This window comes from Phycodurus eques, chromosome 9, assembly GCF_024500275.1.
Source record: "Phycodurus eques isolate BA_2022a chromosome 9, UOR_Pequ_1.1, whole genome shotgun sequence".
NCBI classification, from domain to species: Eukaryota; Metazoa; Chordata; class Actinopteri; order Syngnathiformes; family Syngnathidae; genus Phycodurus; species Phycodurus eques.
Genome location: NC_084533.1, coordinates 18,427,752 through 18,446,573, shown reverse-complemented (window position 1 = coordinate 18,446,573; position 18,822 = coordinate 18,427,752). Strand labels below are relative to the sequence as shown.

The window sequence follows — 18,822 nt, the reverse complement described above, 5'->3', positions numbered from 1 at the left end:
CACAGGCATTCAATGTTGGTTTTCGGCCTTGCCGCTTACATGCAGTGATTTCTCCTTTTGATGATATAATGGACCGTAGATGTTGAGGAACATTGTCCTTAAACTGTTCAACTATTTTCTCACGCACTTATTCACAAAGAGGTGAACCTCGCCCCATCTTTGCTTGTGAATGACTGAGCAATTCAGGGAAGCTCTTTTTATACCCAATCATGGCACCCACATGTTCCCAATTAGCCTGTTCACCTGTGGGATGTTCCAAACAGGTGTTTGATGAGCATTCTTCAACTTTCTCAGTCTTTTTTGCCACCTGTCCCAGCTTACATACATACATATATGTACATACATATATACATATATATATATATATATATATATATATACATATATATGTATAAACATATATGTATAAACATATATACATATATACGTATATACATAGAAAAATATATACGTATATACATATATACATTGACATATATACACACATATACATATATACACACACATATATATATATATATATATATATATATATATATATATATACATAAATACTGTATGTAAGACTAAAAGAATGAATAAGATTGAGATGAGATGCAATGCATCCATATACTTTGTTTTTGAGCAATCAATACTATAGTATTGCTCTAACCAGTCGTCCACCGTGCCGCCCGATCAGTCCATATTAAACTCAAATATTGACGTGGATGAATTTGCTTCAATGATACGGCTCAAGGCGGCACGGTGGACGACTGGTTAGAGCGTCAGCCTCACAGTTCTGAGGACCCGGGTTCAATCCCCAGCCCCGCCTGTGTGGAGTTTGCATGTTCTCCCCGTACCTGCGTGGGTTTTCTCCGGGCACTCCGGTTTCCTCCCACATCCCAAAAACATGTATTAATTGGAGACTCTAAATTGCCCGTAGGCATGACTGTGAGTGCGAATGGTTGTTTGTTTCTATGTGCCATGTTTTAGCACATCTGTCTCACAGTTCTGGGGTCCGGGGTTTAAATCCCAGCCCCGCCTGTGTGGAGTTTGCATGTTCTCACCGTGCCTGGGTGGGTTTTCTCCGGGCACTGCGGTTTCCTCCCACATCCCAAAAACATGCGTGGTAGGTTGATTGAAGACTCTAAATTGCCCGTCGGTGTAAATGTGAGTGTGAGTGGTTGTTTGTTTCTATGTGCCCTGCGATTGGCTGGCGACCGGTTCAGGGTGTACCTCGCCTCCCGCCCGAAGATAGCTGGGATAGGCTCCAGCAGCCCCCAACCTGACTGAGGATAAGCGGTAAAGAAAATGGATGGATGGAAACCCTTTTTAAGGTCATGCACAGCATTTTAGTTGGATTCAAGTCTGGACTTTGACTTGGAAACTCTAAAATCTTTTTTTTTTTTTTTTTTTTCCAAGCCATTCAGAAGTTGACTTGCTAGTGTGGTTTGGATCGTTGTCCTGCTGCAGATCCCAAGTGTGCGTCAGCTTGAAGTCTCGAACTAATGGCCGAACATTCTCCTTAAGGATTTTCTGGTAAAGGGCAGAATTCAGTGTTCCATCAATCACAGCAGGTCATCCACGTCCTACAGTGAAAAATCAGCCCCAGACCATCACACTACCACCACCATGGTTGACTGTAGTGATGTTCTTTTTCTGAAATGCTGTGTTCCATATACACCATATGTAACGAGACACACAGCTTCAAATAAGTTCTACTTTCGTCTCGTCAGTCCAAAGAATATTCTCCCAGAAATCTTGGGATTCATTCAGATTGCATTTTTTTTTTTTTTTTTTTTGCAAAAGTAGGAGCCTTTATGTTCTTTTTGGTCAGGAGTAGTTTTCGCCTTGCAACTCTGCCATGGATGGCATTTTTGCCTAGTCTTTTCCTTATGGTTGAGTCATGACCACTGACCTTAACTGAGGCAGGGAAGGCCTGCAGTTCTTCAGATGTTGTCCTGGTTTCCCTTTGACCTCCTGGATGAGTCATCACTGTGCTCTTGAGGTAATTTTTGTAGGCTAGGCCACTCCTGGGAAGGTTTGCCACTGTTCCATGTTTTCTCCATTTGTGGATAATGGCTCTCCCTAGGGTTCGCTGGAGTCCTAAAGCTTTAGATATGGCTTTGTTACCCTTTCCAGACTGATATATGTCAATTACTTTATTTGTCATCTGTTCTTAAATTGCTATGGATTGTGGCATTTTGTTGCAAGTTTTTGAGATCTTCTGGCCGACTTCATTTTGTCAGAGAGGTTCTATTTAAGTGATTTCTTGATTGAACATTAGGCTTGGGTTCAATCAGGGAAAATTAACTCAGATTTCCATTAAATGTTATGAGCCACAGTTAATTCATGATTTAACAAGGGGGGCAATTACCTTTTCACACAGGGTCAGATAGCTTTGATTATTTTTTCTCCTCAATTAATAAAATCACCATTTAAAATCTGCATTTTATGTTTACTCTGGTTATCTTTGTCTGATATTTACATTTCTTTGATGACCTTAAACATTAAGCTGGAGAAACTATGCGAGTAAATAAAAATAATAATTTGAGAAGGGCGCAAATATCTATTCACAGCACTGTAAATGACCAACACAGTATGAGAGCCAATAAGAAAAGACAACACAATAATGTTGGCTGTAAGAAAAATAGAAATTATGCTGTCTTGCGAATCCATCTTGCAGCAATGTAGAACTGCACTGCATCACAATCAGATCTGTTTAATATTATATACAACTAGTAATTTAATAAGGCAGACAAAATATCATACATATATAAGATAACAGTAGTCCTATGTGACTCTCATGCCATTGCGATGTTTACTTTCCATAAACACCACTAGAGGTCAGCATTGGATGGCATTTTTTTCGACCACGTGCCTGTGAGCTGCTTCAGAATTGGCAATGTCGATGACACTTGTCCACCGTTGCACTTTTTAGGCACATTGTTGCCATGGATCTATCAAAGCTCAAAGCCCTGTTCTCGTATGTTAGATCTAAACTCCCACACTTTGTTACCTCCAGTTCCTTAAACTTTGATGTTCATGCCGGAAGCTTGATACTGGTACCTGAAGCCAGCTTTTCGTTCGTTTTCAAAGTAAAGGTTCACGTCTGGCTGCCTAGGTCCTTTTCTAACAGCGAAATAAATGTATAAATAGGTTAGTCACACCATTTAAAAAAATAAAAATAAAATAAAAGTGGTTGGCTGTGTCTACAGGCAAAATGCAGCTGTCCAAATTACAGTAGCTCTTTGCAATGTCATCATAATCAACCTGCTCACACCAGAGTTCAAAGTAACACGGTGCAGCTTGTGTGCACATCCTATAATGCAGCGTTTCCCCACGTTTGTTGATCCAAGGCCCATATTTTACATAAAAACAAATCTCCACACAACACCAAACAAAGTCACAAAAAGTATAGATGTACAGTATACTGAAATAATGATAAAGATCACATCTCAATTTACTCACAAATGTAATTATTCAATGTAAAAACAGGTCCTGTTTATAAAGCCATCCATTTTCTGTACCGCTTATCCTCCCTAGAGGACATAAAACTATTATTCTTTTCTATAAATGATAACAGGTACACACGTTAATCCTTACCCTCTGCCACATAGTGGAGGAGCATTTAATTGTTAATCTTGTCACCATATATTGCTGGCATAGATAGGTACATTATTTGTTATTTAAAAAAAAAAAAAAAAAAAAAAAGTTCAAACCAATTAAGTGCAATAGGACAATTTCCCGTGGTATCCTTGATGATCTTTCAGGGCACACTATGATGTGTGGCACAGTGATTCTGAATTATATGAAATTAGCAGGATTTACACCTGTAACACGGCTACGCTCCAGACCAAAGCTTTTCTGTTTGAACCGGTGACTTTTTGCAAGACTGTGTATATTCTAATAAAAAACTGTTGGCTTGCCAACTGTCACCATGCCTACAGTTCACCACTCAATAAAACATTTGTTTCAACCTTGAAAACAACCATTTCTCCCTCTCAAGTAGTTTAATAATCCGGTCAGGTGAATGAATTTGCCATTTACGTTCATTTTGGACAGAGAAGCGTCAAACTGGAAATTATTGCTTGTAAATGTAGTCATCAGCCTAATGCTAATATATTGCAATCTATGCCATCTCAGCAACAGGAAACGGAACTCCCAAGATCTGCTGACTCATGGGTTCACTGTTTTTGTATGCTATTATTTGTACTTTTAGATGATTATTTAGTCAACACTGTTTAGTCGTACTTTGGAGTGTGTACACATTGCTGTGAGACTTTGAGCAGATCTACAGTCTAAAGCCAGATTAGGAGAGAGAGAGAGAAATAGAGAGAGAGAGAGACCTCATTCAGAAATGAACAATGGACCATTGCTTCGGTAATAATAAGCATTTGGCCTGTGACACAGCAAACAGGTCCGTCCTCAACTGGATACCAACCGCCTCTTGCACCTACAACAAGAACACGCTGGCTGCCTGCTGAAAACAGAGTAGAACAAACTGCTCCGAGAGTTCCCACATCCACAAAGGCCAGTCAGCAGTAGGTTTGCCCAAACTAACAAACTAAGAGGCGGGGGATCGAAATAATAAATGCAGCGATGAGAGAAATTCACAAAACTTATTTAATGGCCCCAAACTTCAACAAAACATTTTTATTCTCAACAGATTGGCTGTATTATAATAATGGGTCTAAACCGTGTCATAACACTGACATAGCCTGAACTTCAAACAATAAAATGCAAGGACTCGAGTTATAAAAGCCATTATTAATACCATATTTGAAAATCCAGTGCATGAGTGTCTGTTTATGCCTGAGTCATTCGAACTTTGTCTTTCTTTGTGTCAGCAGCACTATTATTGTTGTTGTATTGCGCCTTCTTCTCAGTGTTAACTCATAATAAACGGATACTTTCCTCTGCTCCCAAGTGGTGGATTAATTGGTAAAACCCAGACCAGATCTTGGAATTTACCACAGCGATAATCTGATGAGTTATGCCTTTGCTGTTTCCAGGACCAAACAGCTGACACATTATTTTTCAAATCCACAGTCTCTTAAACCCACGTGTCCTTATCTTTTCGTCACCTTGTCAAAACTGACTCTCTGATACTTTAGTGTCTTTTCCATTCCTCGTCAAAGTGTGCGTGTCTCTTGGGAGAGTGTTTGACGGGTCCTGTGTCTCAGCGTCGCTACGGGGAATACTCTCAGGCCGGGAGCCAGACCCTTTGCTCCCCAAGGTCAGACTTTTTTGGAAGCTTTCAGAAGTGAAGTAATAGACCACAGGGTCCAGGCAGCAGTTGAGACTGGCCAGACACAGAGTGATAGGGTACAGAGTTCGTGCGAAACGCTCCACGGAGCAATTAGCTAAGGCCTGGGTCCTCACCAGGGCATACAGGAAGAGAATAGAGTTATAAGGGACGAAGCAGATGATGAAGATGGCGAGATGGACGAGAATCATCCTCAAGACGCGTCTCTTGCTGTCACAGCCGTGGCCAAGAGACACTGGACGGCGCAGTGTTCTTAGAACCAGCGAGGAACATACCAAGTTGGCCAGGAGGGGAAGTAGGAATCCCACAATCTAGAAAGACAATACACATGAGCTCTTTCTTTTAGTTTTGTGTTTGTCTAGGTTCAGAGGGTAGGAATAGGTCATCACACTTATACAGGCTGCTGCAAGACAATAAAAAAAACATTTTATATATATATATTTTTTTAACCAGGCATGGCATAAACCATATATAACTATGCCAACAATAAAACCATAACTCAATATTATGTTTCAGTCTACTTTTATTAATTGAACACAGTTGGTGGGGTACGTATTATATTGTCATTCTTTTGTTCTGATCTCAGTCCTGGTCGTAAAACAGGGGTTGATTTAGACCTAAACTGTGTGAAAATGTGCAGGAAAATAGTGTGGTTTAATGGCTGATGTCGTATGAAGGCATTTTCCATTCTTTGTTAAATTATGACTAAACTGACGTGTCACTGGAATATTCACAACAGTGCAAGCTATACAACTGCTGTGCCGTTAAAAACAAAATGCGTCCTATTATATTGATGCATCAACATTTGAACATCCATGAAGTCATACGATTTGGAATTTGCTAACAATTTTTGAGAAGAGTCTCTGAAGTCACAAACTTTGTATTCTAATCATTGTCACGGATGGTCTTAGCAGACCTCCAGACCTTTAAGAGAGCACAACTGGCTTGTGAATTTCATCTACTTTAGATTTTTGCTGCCATTTGAAAAACGCAAACTCAGTCAACACCAAAACTCTACCAATTTTCTCACCAGCTCAGCCCTACCAGAGCTAAGTGAAATGGCGGTTTGGTTCAAAGGAGTAAGACTCCAGTATGGCCACACATATCAATTGCTCAAGGTTAAGGCAGAATTTGAGTTGATTTGACATTTTAACATCTTTTTACCTTTTGAAGACTGTTACATACTATAGAAAAAAACTATGTAATTTGGCTACTAAAACAGTTTCATGGTTTTGACATTTATCTATCTATTTGTGATGTATGTCAGAAAGGTTCCAGGATTGGTGTCCCAAGTTTTTCCCCTTTGATGTAATCCCCCTGGGGCGAAACACTCTTTAGCAGCCTTCTCTGCCACACTTCATGCACTCTTCCTCCTCTGCAGCTCCGTTGTCAAGAGCCATCTTGACGTGGTCTATGTCTTCTCAACGTATCCCCTGTATGACCCCCTTGAGTTCGGGGGGGGGGGGGGAGAGAAGAAAAAAAAAAAAAAAAAAAAAAGAAAAAAATTGATCCAGGTTGAATGAGTAGGGAGGTTGCTCTTGCATGGCAATGTTTTTCTGGGCCAGGAACTGTCAAGACACTCAGGGCATTGTGAGCAGGTGCATTGTTATGATGAAGCAGCCACATAACTCTCACCTCTTCCCACGCAATGAACTAAGCAAAATGCCCCAGGATGTCTTTGTAGATAGGCTGGTTGTTTATCTGGCCCACATTGAAGAGGAAAACGGAAAGTTTGGGTTTGAAATGTATCGTTTGTGACACAACTCCTGGAACCTTTCTCACACACCTCGAAATAAGTATCTGACAATAAGGATGATGAAACCGGAAAAGGTAATTTTACTGCTGTGAGACCCCTACCTCAATAAAGATGGTGATTTTGGAAAGGTATGTCCTCCAGGTACTCTTCGAGAAGCCTTCAAAACAGGTTGTGGCTATATTTGTGCTGTTGATGGTAGAGAAGAAGGTGACTGATATCCCGCCGCCCACAATGGTCAACCACACAGCTGCACACACCATGGCAGCGTTCCTACGCGTGCGGATGGAGCGGGAGCGGAAAGGGTAGACTATTGCCAAAAAGCGGTCGACGCTGATGCAGGTGAGAAAGAGCATGCTACCATAGATGTTAGTGATGAAGGCTGTTCCTGAAACTTTACACAGTCCATCTCCGAATGGCCAGTGGCGGTTAACATTGTAGAACACCTTAAATGGCAACGTAAAAACAAAGACTAAATCTGATAGTGCTAAATTAGTCATAAACATTGTCGTCTCATTGCGCATCTTCATGCGGAAGCAAAAGACAAAGAGCGCAGCACAGTTGGTGATGAGACCCAAGACAAAGACCACACTGTAGACCACGGAATATAAGTTGTATTTGAAGGAGTCATCAATGCCGCAGTCCTCCATTCCAGTCTCATTGAGCACCAAACTCGCCATGGTTGCGGTGGGGAGGGCTCCAAGGAACAGACTCACACCAGATTTTTGTCAGAGAAGGAGGAAAGGGCGCAGATAAGTGTAGATTGGAAGTGTCAGCAGAAGATCCCCCAGTCAAGCCATATTGGACACATGCAGTAAACGGATGGAGTCGGGTTGTTTGGTGCTTCTGTGAAGAGAAGATGAAGAGGTTGTCATAATTTCCTTACAATAAAGGCTCAAACACCAAGATCCAACAGACTTCTCTGCACCAGGGCGCATTCAAAGCCCTGAAGCTGTAGTTGCAATGAGACCATGGCTCTACAGGTGCGTGTAACACATGCTCTTCATGTTAACCTCCATCATCAGTACGGTTACAAACAAATTAGTGGTGATTGAGATGAACTTGTGAATCCCAACGAAAAAAAAAATGAAACCTAAATCAGAATTGAACCATTCGAATCAAAACGAGTCAATAAAATAAAATACTTATTTTATTCTGGCAAGTTGTGCAATGCTGCCCACGGACGCCGTATTTTGACTTGGTACGCATCATTTCTGCGTATGTAGGCATTGTAGCTTCACAGAGATATCCATGAAGTTTGTTTAGTTTAAAAAAAAAAAAAAAGAGCACTCCCCTGAAGGAGGCTTGTGTTTAGCCTAGCTCAGTGATTCTCAAAGTGCAGTAAAAGAAAAGTACCACAGGTGGTACGCGGGATCCCTCGAGTAGTACATGAAATAATTACAAAATTAGACGTTCAAACTGTTCATATGGTCAACAGTGGCTTAATCTTTTGAAATCCACAACAGCGCATTTGTTAAGTACATTTCCATTGTATTTAACTTTCCAGTACAATACATTTAACCTTTAGGAACAGTTTCTTTTCAAACATTTATTTAGGTAAATTTTTTATTTAACTTTTATGTGCAATATATTTTAATTGAATCATTGAGTATTTTTTATTTTTTTGCTGTTCAAAGTGTGCATAATGTTAGTATTTTACAGGAAATTTAAATACTGTACAGGGAATAGAACTTCTGTTTTTTGATAAACACGGACCTATTCTGCCATGTATTTTAATGTCAATACAGTGGTACTTGGAGCCAAGAATTTTTTAAGGTAGTACTTTGTGTAAAAAACTTGAGAACCACTGGCTTAGCTTTCCAATGAGCTGCACGGATAACATGGAAGCGCCACAACAGAAGCCGAGAAGGAGCCATCGCTGGAGAAGGTGACCGCACCACAGCAGCAGATTTAAATGGGAGAAAGTTGATCCTACACAGTGTGAAGCTGGAGCGGCTAGGTAGTAGCAGGCTATCTGGAAAGGCAGCAACTTGGTCCGGTCCGCGAGGATTTACGGCAAAGACAGACAGACCCAGGATTCTACCTCTGGCCAAGGTACGGCGAGGGATCCTGGTTAAAGCAAGCCATTTTAAACTTAATTTTTTTTTGTACAGAGATGCAGCAGCTGAAACACATCAGTCAAAACCCTCTCTTACCGGTTCAATGTATAGTTTTCCAATCATCATATTGGATTTTTTATTTGTTGGACTATTATTTTGGAATAGTACAAGGAGTAACAATTTGCTAGTCATTCGTTACTGTCAATATGGCTAGCGATTGGAGTTTTAGGGTGAGAGTCCAACCACTATCATCAGAAGTAGGAAAGGGAAATGGAAGCTACTGTATGAGCGTACAGAGGTTAAACACCTTCAGCTACATACATCCACTCATGCAAACTCTGCTCAATCTAAAATCTACTCAAAACCATAAAAGTACACATAAAAGCACACACAGAGTGGCAAAAAAAAAAAAGTTGAGCTTCTACTGGTGTAGAATCCAAACAATAGCTGCTCAGACCACAACTCTGGACATTGTGGAACTTACATGTTGTTTTAGTCTATCTTATTAAAGCTCTGCAACTCTACATTCTATGTTAACCCGACAGCATCTAATTTTAATTAACCTGAATTCACACAGGGCGGCACAGTGGACGACTGGTTAGAGCGTCAGCCTCACAGTTCTGAGGACCCGGGTTCAATCCCCGGCCCCGACTGTGTGGAGTTTTCATGTTCTCCCCGTGCCTGCGTGGGTTTTCTCCGGGCACTCCGGTTTCCTCCCACATCCCAAAACACATGCATAAATTGGAGACTCTAAATTGCCCGTAGGTGTGACTGTGAGTGCGAATGGTTGTCTGTTTGTATGTGCCCTGCGATTGGCTGGCAACCAGCTCAGGGTGTACCCCGCCTCCTGCCCGATGACAGCTGGGATAGGCTCCAGCACGCCCGCGACCCGAGTGAGGATAAGCGGCTCAGAAAATGGATGGAATTCACACAGTTAACACATAAAATAAACCAATAATAGAAAATCTATCATAGCCTATCACATCCCACAGGCTAGAAAAAGAAAACAGGTCATCATTCATTTAACACGATATACTTTTGAGTGTATTTTTTAGTTTTGCTCCTGGGAAGGAAACAAAATTTAGCTGTTTGAGTCGGAAAGCATTTTGGGAAACACTCTTATTATTAATGATCTAAAACATCTCCAATATAGGGTCATTGGTGAGCTGGAGCCTATTCCAGCTGAGCTTGGGCAAAAGACAAGTACGTACGTGCTTGGACTGGTCGCCAGTCAACTGCAGGACATGTATAGAAAAACAGCCAGTCGCAACTGCGGATATCTAGCAATGGAAATTAGCAAAGCCCAACACAACCCAAACAGTTTTTACCAAACCCAGAGTAAACACACAGTACAGGGAAACTCATTTGCTGGTTTCCAGTGGAAGCACATAACACAAATAAGCTTGTATAAACATTCAAGTTTAGTCTGAAAGTTGTGGGCAGGCAAGGATAACTTCTAAAAAAAACAAACAAAACAAAAATAAATAAAATAAAACCGATAAGTGCGTCACGCTAGCTTCAAGGAAGCAGTGTCTTTGGAGCTTTGCATGGCTCAAGAAGTAAAAAGTCACAAGAGATGAGACTTTAATTTTACTTCATTTTAACTTTCGAGGCAAATCTCTTTGCACACAACAGGCCTTGTTTTATAATACATATCGCAAGCCACAACATTAGGGACATTACATTCTTTTTAATAAAACTATTAAACCACCTGCCATACAACTCAGAAGAAAACATCCAGCATCATGAAGTGCTTTAATCTGGAGTCTTTCAATTTCAATGAGCCCTTGACATTTACCATTTTGACCAGGAATAAGAAATTTCCCACTAAATAAACTTGTTATACCCAAATTTGAGTCCGCTCGCTGGGTTACTCTACAAAGTCAGAATCAAGCATAACATTCAACAACTAAAATTTTTTTTATCTGGTCAGATATGAAAGGAAATCAGTAAAAAAAAAAGTGCTTTAAAATTATTTTTTTTGTCAAATTGTACATTGAAATCATGCATAGCAATAACATTCATATTTTAATTAAGGCACGTCAACTACACATCACTACAGAAACATCAAAATGATTGGAATTTGCCAATGCTGTTAATTAAGGGAACCTTTGGCATAAAGCTTGCACTGGTGTTAGTTTACGAAATTTGTTACGGACTGTAAATAAAAGAAATGCAACTGCATTCATTTGGCATCTTGTGCTGCTTTTATTGAAGGGAATTGGAGCCTCTCCCATTTGAAAATAAGTATGACACAGAGCAGAGGCTCATCTATTGAGTCTAAAAATCTCGAGAGTTTGGATGTGATTCAGGCAATGTACACAACAAAGGAAATGGTGTGAGCTTACTCCGTCCATCAGCAGTGTCCTGTCCCAGCTGCAGTGACATCTTTATGGCGTTTTCACACGCCTCTCAGAAAATCTCAGCCGATGTCCACAATACCCTCACTGTGCCCTACCAAACACAGAGACACTCTACACACAAGCAGGCAAACAGTGACATGTGCCAACGCTCACTCACACGCACAAACACACGTGTGGCTGCTGTGCATGAGAGAACTACAGATGCAAATCTCAGCATGCTGTGGCTTATGTTGGCCAAAAGATTATAGCCTATGACATGCTTATTTGGTTTCATGTACAAGTCACGGACAGCTGCACTTGCATGCAAACCCCCTGAGAGAGCCATGGTGACAGAAACAGGCCTCTGGGATCCACTGATCCCTGTGGCTGGAGTTCAGATTGTACATCCAGCTGTTGCCTTCCCTCACTCACATGGTTGGCTGAAAATGGCACACAGTGATAACAATGGCTTCTTGTAGCCTAAAGAGTTCTCAACAGTCATCTCTCTCTCTCTCTCTCTCTCTCTCTATATCTCTCTCTATCTCTATCTATATATATATATCTATATCTATATATATATATATATATATATATAGGCGGCACGGTGGCCGACTGGTTAGAGCATCAGCGCCACAGTTCTGAGGACCCGGGTTCAATCCCCGGCCCCGACTGTGTGGAGTTTGCATGTTCTCCCCGTGCCTGCGTGGGTTTTCTCCGGGCACTCCGGTTTCCTCCCACATCCCAAAAAACATGCATAAATTGGAGACTCTAAATTGCCCGTAGGTGTGCATGTGAGTGTGAATGGTTGTCTGTTTGTATGTGCCCTGCGATTGGCTGGTAACCAGTTCAGGGTGTACCCCGCGTCCTGCCCGATGACAGCTGGGATAGGCTCCAGCACGCCCGCGACCCTAGTGAGGATAAGCGGCTCAGAAAATGGATGGATATATGTAAAATATTAGGGTGCTTTAGAGCTCTTAAAGGGATCTAAATACAACCAGGTCTTGTGTTTTAGTCAAGACATTGAGTAAAGACAATAAGTCTGGCTCCTCTTAACCACATAAAAACCAGACATTCATCAATACTGCTGACTTTGACAACAGCCTGGATAGCTTGCCACTCAATCAGATGACAAAAATATCATATTCAATGGAATGGAGCAATTAGGACATTTAATCTGTTAAACTACAAGGACTGAAAACAGAATAAAATACAGATTTGTGTCTCAAGATTTTTCGTCAACAATCATTCTATACTCATTCAGGGGGGGTGAGATATTTTTTTCTGACTAAAAAAAAAAAAACTGCAATTTTTTTTGACATGAAGTTCAATGCAAGGCCATGATTTAAAAAAAATAAAAATTAAAATAAATGCTCATCACACGAACTGAAAATGTTTATTGCGACTTTCGGCTTGTCCCAGGTTGTGCCACCAACAGCCACTCAGGGGAGCATATTTGCGTGATACCCAGGCTGGTGTGGCTGTGGCTCAGCTGTTAGAGCGGCTCCAGTGACTGAAGGGTTGGCAGTTAGAATCCCAGTTCCTACTGTCAAAGTGTCTTTGGGCAAGACACTGCACCCTAAATTGTTCCCAGTGGGCCTGGCAGCAATATGTATATGGCTATGTTTGCGGTACATACAATTATTTAAAAGCACTTCAGTTTGTCGTCGGAATCGCTCACACAACTTTCTGAATTGCAATTTCAACATTTACGGAATATAATACACCAAACACATGATGAATAAATTGAATAGTGGCAAATTGTAACAATAGATGTTGGGAGTTCCAGCTACAATTCAGATAGCAAATGATAATATATTTATTACAATGATTATTTATTAGGCTGCGTAGAGCTTTAATCCAATATATCTTCAAAGAAATACTTCATGTAATAAGTTTATGAACCCAGACTTTGTATCGTAATCATGTCATGCACTGTATGGCAAGTGCAGACTTCAAACCAGGTAAGTGACAATGTACAACCCCCATTCCAATGAAGTTGGGACGTTGTGTTAAACAAATAAAAACAGAATACAATGATTGGCAAATCATGTTCAATCTATATTTAATTGAATACACTACAAAGTCAAGATATTTAAGTTTAAACTGATAAACTATTGTTTTTAGCAAATCATTAACTTCGAATTTTATGGCTGCAACACGTTCCAAAAAAAGATGGGACAGGGTCATGTTTAAATTTGATTTATAAAGTACTGCATGATTTGGCTCCAGCTCCTCTGGCTAAATTCATCAGCCAAAGAAACGGCTCAGAGCGTGTCACTCGAGGCTCTGTCAGAGGTGACTGTCTCATTCCTCTGCGCAGGAGAACTTTCAGTAAATCAGCCTGGTCAGTGAGGAGCGCTGGTGAGTGGAACTCAGTACCTGAGGAGGCTAAACTGCTTACAACATACAAGGCCTTCACAAAAAAACTGAAAATGTGGCTAGTTAACACCTATAGCTGCCAACACTAAAAGACAAGTATGTTATGATGTTTTTTTGTTATGATCCAATTATTTGTGGTTTTATTCTCTCTTAATAGTATAGTAAGTCTTTGATGATGTATCCGGGATTATATTGTCTTGTATAATCTGCTTTTTTACATCATGGCCAGGGGACTACAGATGAAAACTAGCCTTCTGGCTAATTCTGTCTTTTTTAACCATGTGTACCTTCATGTGTTTTATGAAATTGCATTGTCCCCTTTCAAATAAACTGATTAATAATAATGTTTACCACTGTGTTACATCACTTTTCTTTGAACAGTCAATAAACGTTTGGGAACTGAGGACACTAATTGTTGAAGCTTTGTAGGTGGAATTCTTTCCCATTCTTGCTTGATGTACAGCTTCAGCTGTTCAACAGTCCAGGGTCTCAGTTGTTGTATTTTACGCTTCATAATGCGCCACACATTTTCAATGGGAGACAGGTCTGGACTGCAGGAAGGCCAGTCTAGTACCCGCACTCTTTTACTACGAAGCCACGCTGTTGTAACACGTGCAGAACGTGGTTTGGCATTGTCTTGCTGAAATAAGCAGGTGCGTCCATGAAAAAGATGTTGCTTGGATGGCAGCATATGTTTCTCAAAAACCTGCATTTACCTTTCAACATTAATGGTGCCTTCACAGATGTGCAAGTTACCCATGCAATTGGCACTAACACAGCCCCATACCATCACAGATGCTGGCTTTCGAACTTTGCGTCCATAAAATTCCAGATGGTTATTTTCCTCTTTGACCCAGAGGACACGATGTCCACGATTTCCAAAAACAATTTGAAATGTGGACTCGTCGGACCACAGAACACTTTTCCACTTTGCATCAGTCCATCTTAGAGGAGCTCAGGCCCAGAGAAGCCGGCGGCGTTTCTGGGTGTTGTTGATAAATGGCTTTTGATCTGCATAGTAGAGTTTCAAGTTGCACTTATGGATGCAGCGCCGAACTGTATTTACTGACATTGGTTTTCTGAATTGTTCCTGAGACCATGTGGGGATATCCTTTACACATTGATGTTGGTTTTTGATGAAGTGCCGCCTGAGGGATCGAAGGTCACGGACATTCAATGTTGGTTTTCGGCCTTGCCGCCTACATGCAGTGATTTCTCCAGATTCTTTGAACCTTTTGATGATATTATGGACCATCGATGATGAAATCCCTAAATTCCTTGCAATTGAACATTGAGGAACATTGTCCTTAAACTGGTCGACTATTTTCTCATGCACTTGTTCACAAAGAGGTGAACCTCACCCCATCTTTGCTTGTGAATGACAGAGAAATTCAGGGAAGCTCCTTTTACAGCCAATCATGGCACCCACCTGTTCCCAATTAGCCTGTTCACCTGTGGGATGTTCCAAACCGGTGTTTGATGGGCATTCCTCAACTTTCTCAGTCTTTTTTGCCACCTGTCCCAGCTTTTTTGGAATGTGTTGCAGCCATAAAATTCTAAGTTAATGATTATTTGCTAAAAACAATAAAGCTTATCAGTTTGAACATTAAATATCTTTTTTTGTAGTGTAATCAATTAAATATAGTTTGAACATGATTTGCAAATCATTGTATTCTGTTTTCATTTATGTTTAACACAACATCCCAACTTCATTGGAATTGGGGTTGTACAAATACTGTACTTAAGTAGTTATTTTTCAGGTATCTGTACTCAAGTAATTATTTTTCATTTAAAAATAAACCTGTACTTTCTACTCATTACTTTGTTAAAATAGGCTTCCGACTTTCTCCACCGGATGAGGTAAAAAATAATTTAAAAAATAAAATAAATAAAAAAGACAGGTCGGTCAACAACTGCTGTTGAGATCCTGACTGTCATTTTCGTCTTGTGAGGTGGTAAAACAGGGACATAAGTTACATGGAAGAACATGAACTGCAGAGTATTAACAATGACAGCAACAGATTCGGAGAAGCAAGGTATTCCCCATCTATGGCCTTATTTATGAGAATTGTTGGATGTTGTCGGCTATAAGAATTATTCGTGGCGAATGCGTTGTGTCTTGTGCCAGCCCACAGGTTGTCAAAATGGGTATTGTGTATAATTGACATTAAAATTCTGTTTAACTAAGTATTTTTTCAATAGTAGAAGTACTAATTCAATTGTACTTAAATGGAGTTGAATCAGTACTTCTACTTTTACCAAAGTCGTTTTTTACACGTGGATTTGTCTTTCTACTTAAGCACAGAGTGTGTGCACTTTTGCCACTTAGTATTATTTTTTGTTTGTTTGTTTTTTATTTTTGTTTAGAAAAAGGTGCCACCGTCAGTATAAACGAGAAGTGACTCATCACGTGACACACAACAACATTGGAACACTGGAGTGTATACATACCCCCCAGGCTGTATTAGTACAAGTATAAACACAATCGAGTGCACTCACTGTGATGAACGGGTGATAACAGCTCTCCTCTAGTCGTCGATATTTGTGAAGTGTGAAGCGGCTGTCACGGCATAAACTCCATACTTTTCACTTCTCACTAATTGCTGAGTCTTCACAGCTTGGCGAATCCACAAAAAGAAAAAAGAAAAATAAAGAAAGAAATAAAACAAAAAAAAGGATTTTTTTGGTTTTGTTTTTGTTTAGCTTTGTTCCACCTAAGCGAACTTCTTTTCCAACCGTGCGTGTTTTGTCCTTGTAGCGTCCAGGGATTGCCTCGCTTGCTCGCCCCTGATGCTGGTGCGCGTGCGCGTGCGCGTGCGAGCGTGCCAACGAGCCGAGCCAAGCTTCCACGGCCACAGGAAGCCAGACAATAGCACCTCGGTCAGGCCGCAGGGGGGAGAAGGAGGAGGGAGGGATGCTGGCTAGGCTTGCTATACTGTTTAAGTGCACACAAACACTTTTATTGCTCACAACTGGCAGTGGTAGGAAATTACTAAGTACAAATACTTTGTTACTGTACTTCAGTGTATTTTTCAGGCATCTTTATCCTACTTTACTTGAGAATTGAGGATACTTTTCGAACGACTTTGGAGTTTTACTCCCTACATTTGAAAGTCGATGCACTTTCTACTAAAAATAGTTATTCAGCATTTCAATTTTCACGCACTAAAACATCGCGCATGATCGAGTCGCCCCTCACCCGCCACACAAGTTGAGCACCTTTGTTTGCATCAGTGACTATCTGGCGCAATTGCGAGTTACTTAATTAGAATTACTTGGGCCTTTCTACCACTATAGCATGCAGTTAGCGAGCTACCTACGCCAGAAAATGCATATTCGCTCAATGCCACAATTACAGAACTGCAGGTTGTTGTTATTTAAGTCCCCAAGTTTTATGTACTGTATTTTGTGTTATTCAGGCTTCTGTAATGGCCTTCTCACACAGCACTTGTTTTATGTTGTTGTTTTTAAAAAAAATATTTTGCAATGTAAAGCATTGTGGGTATATAATGATCTAAAAGGATGTGCTCAAATGTCTATCATTATATGACATAGCTGTATACAGTATGATAATGTATATTAAGGGCAGCACGGTGGGTGAATGATTAGCAAATCTGGCTCACAGTTGGGGGTTTGAATTCAGGGTCTGGCCTTCCCATACTTGCATGGACTTTATCTGGGTACTTCTGTTTTCTCCTATGTTCCCAAAACATGCATGTTAGGATTATTGTAGCAGCTGGGATGAGAATCAGCACCTCCAAATCTGAGACCATGGTCCTCGGTCGGAAAAGGGTGGAGTGCCCTCTCGGGTCGGGGATGAGATCCAGCCCCAAGTGTAGGAGTTCAAATATCTTGGGGTCTTGTTCACGAGAGAGGGAAGAATGGAACGGGAGATCGACAGGCGGATCAGTGCAGCGTCTGGAGTGATGCGGACTTTGTATCGGTCCGTTGTGGTGAAGAAGGAGCTAAATCGAAAAGCGAAGCTCTCAATTTACCGGTCGATCTACATTCCTACTCTCACCTATGGTCACGAGCTGTGGGTCGTGACCGAAAGAACGAGCGGCCGAAATGAGTTTCCTCCGCAGGGTGTCTGGGCTCTCCCTTAGAGACAGGGTGAGAAGCTCGGTCATCTGGGAGGAGCTCAGAGTAGAGCCGCTGCTCCTCCGCATTGAGAGGAGCCAGATGAGGTGGCTCGGCCATCTGTTTAGGATGCCTACTGGACGGCTCCTTGGTGAGGTGTTCCGTGCATGTCCTGCTAGGAGGAGACCCTGGGGACGACCAAGGACACGCTGGAGAGACTGTCTCTTGGCTGACCTGGGAACACCTCGGGATCCCCTGGAGGAAGGAGCTGGAGGAAGTGGCTGGGGAGAGGGAAGTCTGAGCTTCCCTGCTGAGGCTGCTGCCCCCGTGACCCGACCTCGGATAAGCAGAGGAAAATGGATGGATGGATGGGTTTATTGAATACTCAAAATGTTTCTTATTTTTTGTGAAAGTGAGTGTGAATTGTTGTTTATGCCCTGCGATGGGCTGGCGAAAAAATAAAATAATCATCATCATCAAAATAAAATAATCATCATCATCATCAATATAATAATAATTATTTTTCCCATTGGCCTTATACACTAGCCATCTCTAATGTTTTGTAAAAATGTTGTTTTTGCATAAATTATCAACTTAAAATGGCATGCTTACTTACAGGAAAAAGATTGCATGCTTCACTGATTAACACCTTTGCACCCAACAATGACGTACAGTATTTGTCGCTATGTATACAGTCATGTTTGTGTACTTTTTTGACTATTGTAAAAGCGCTACAGAGTCGTTTTAAAAAATAATACGATTTTGTACTGATTTTACTGATCAAAGTTATAAAGCCTAATTGTTACAAAATTTTAATGTCATTACTCACCCAAAAGGTTATATTTAGCAAGCTGACAGGGTGGTGCTGGACAGGTTCCCATTGTGTTAAGGCTGGCATCAGGCTGTTTGTCTGTGTATGTCTATATGTGTACAAGTGTATGTGTGTCTGTGTGTGTTGTG

General features: G+C 40.9%; 1 protein-coding gene across 1 annotated transcript in view; it reads right to left on the bottom strand.

Annotated features, from left to right (window-relative positions):
• The window catches only part of LOC133408091 (uncharacterized), a 27,509-nt gene extending 8,687 nt beyond the window's left edge, over window positions 1–18,822 (bottom strand). The window contains exons 1-4 of the mRNA XM_061686584.1: window positions 18,692–18,822; window positions 16,282–16,717; window positions 7,106–7,847; window positions 5,082–5,559 (exon numbers count right to left, since the gene is read on the bottom strand). Coding sequence (XP_061542568.1) covers window positions 5,082–5,559; window positions 7,106–7,681 — 1,054 coding nt within the window. The 5' untranslated portion in view covers window positions 7,682–7,847; window positions 16,282–16,717; window positions 18,692–18,822. The remainder of the gene's footprint in view (window positions 1–5,081; window positions 5,560–7,105; window positions 7,848–16,281; window positions 16,718–18,691) is intronic.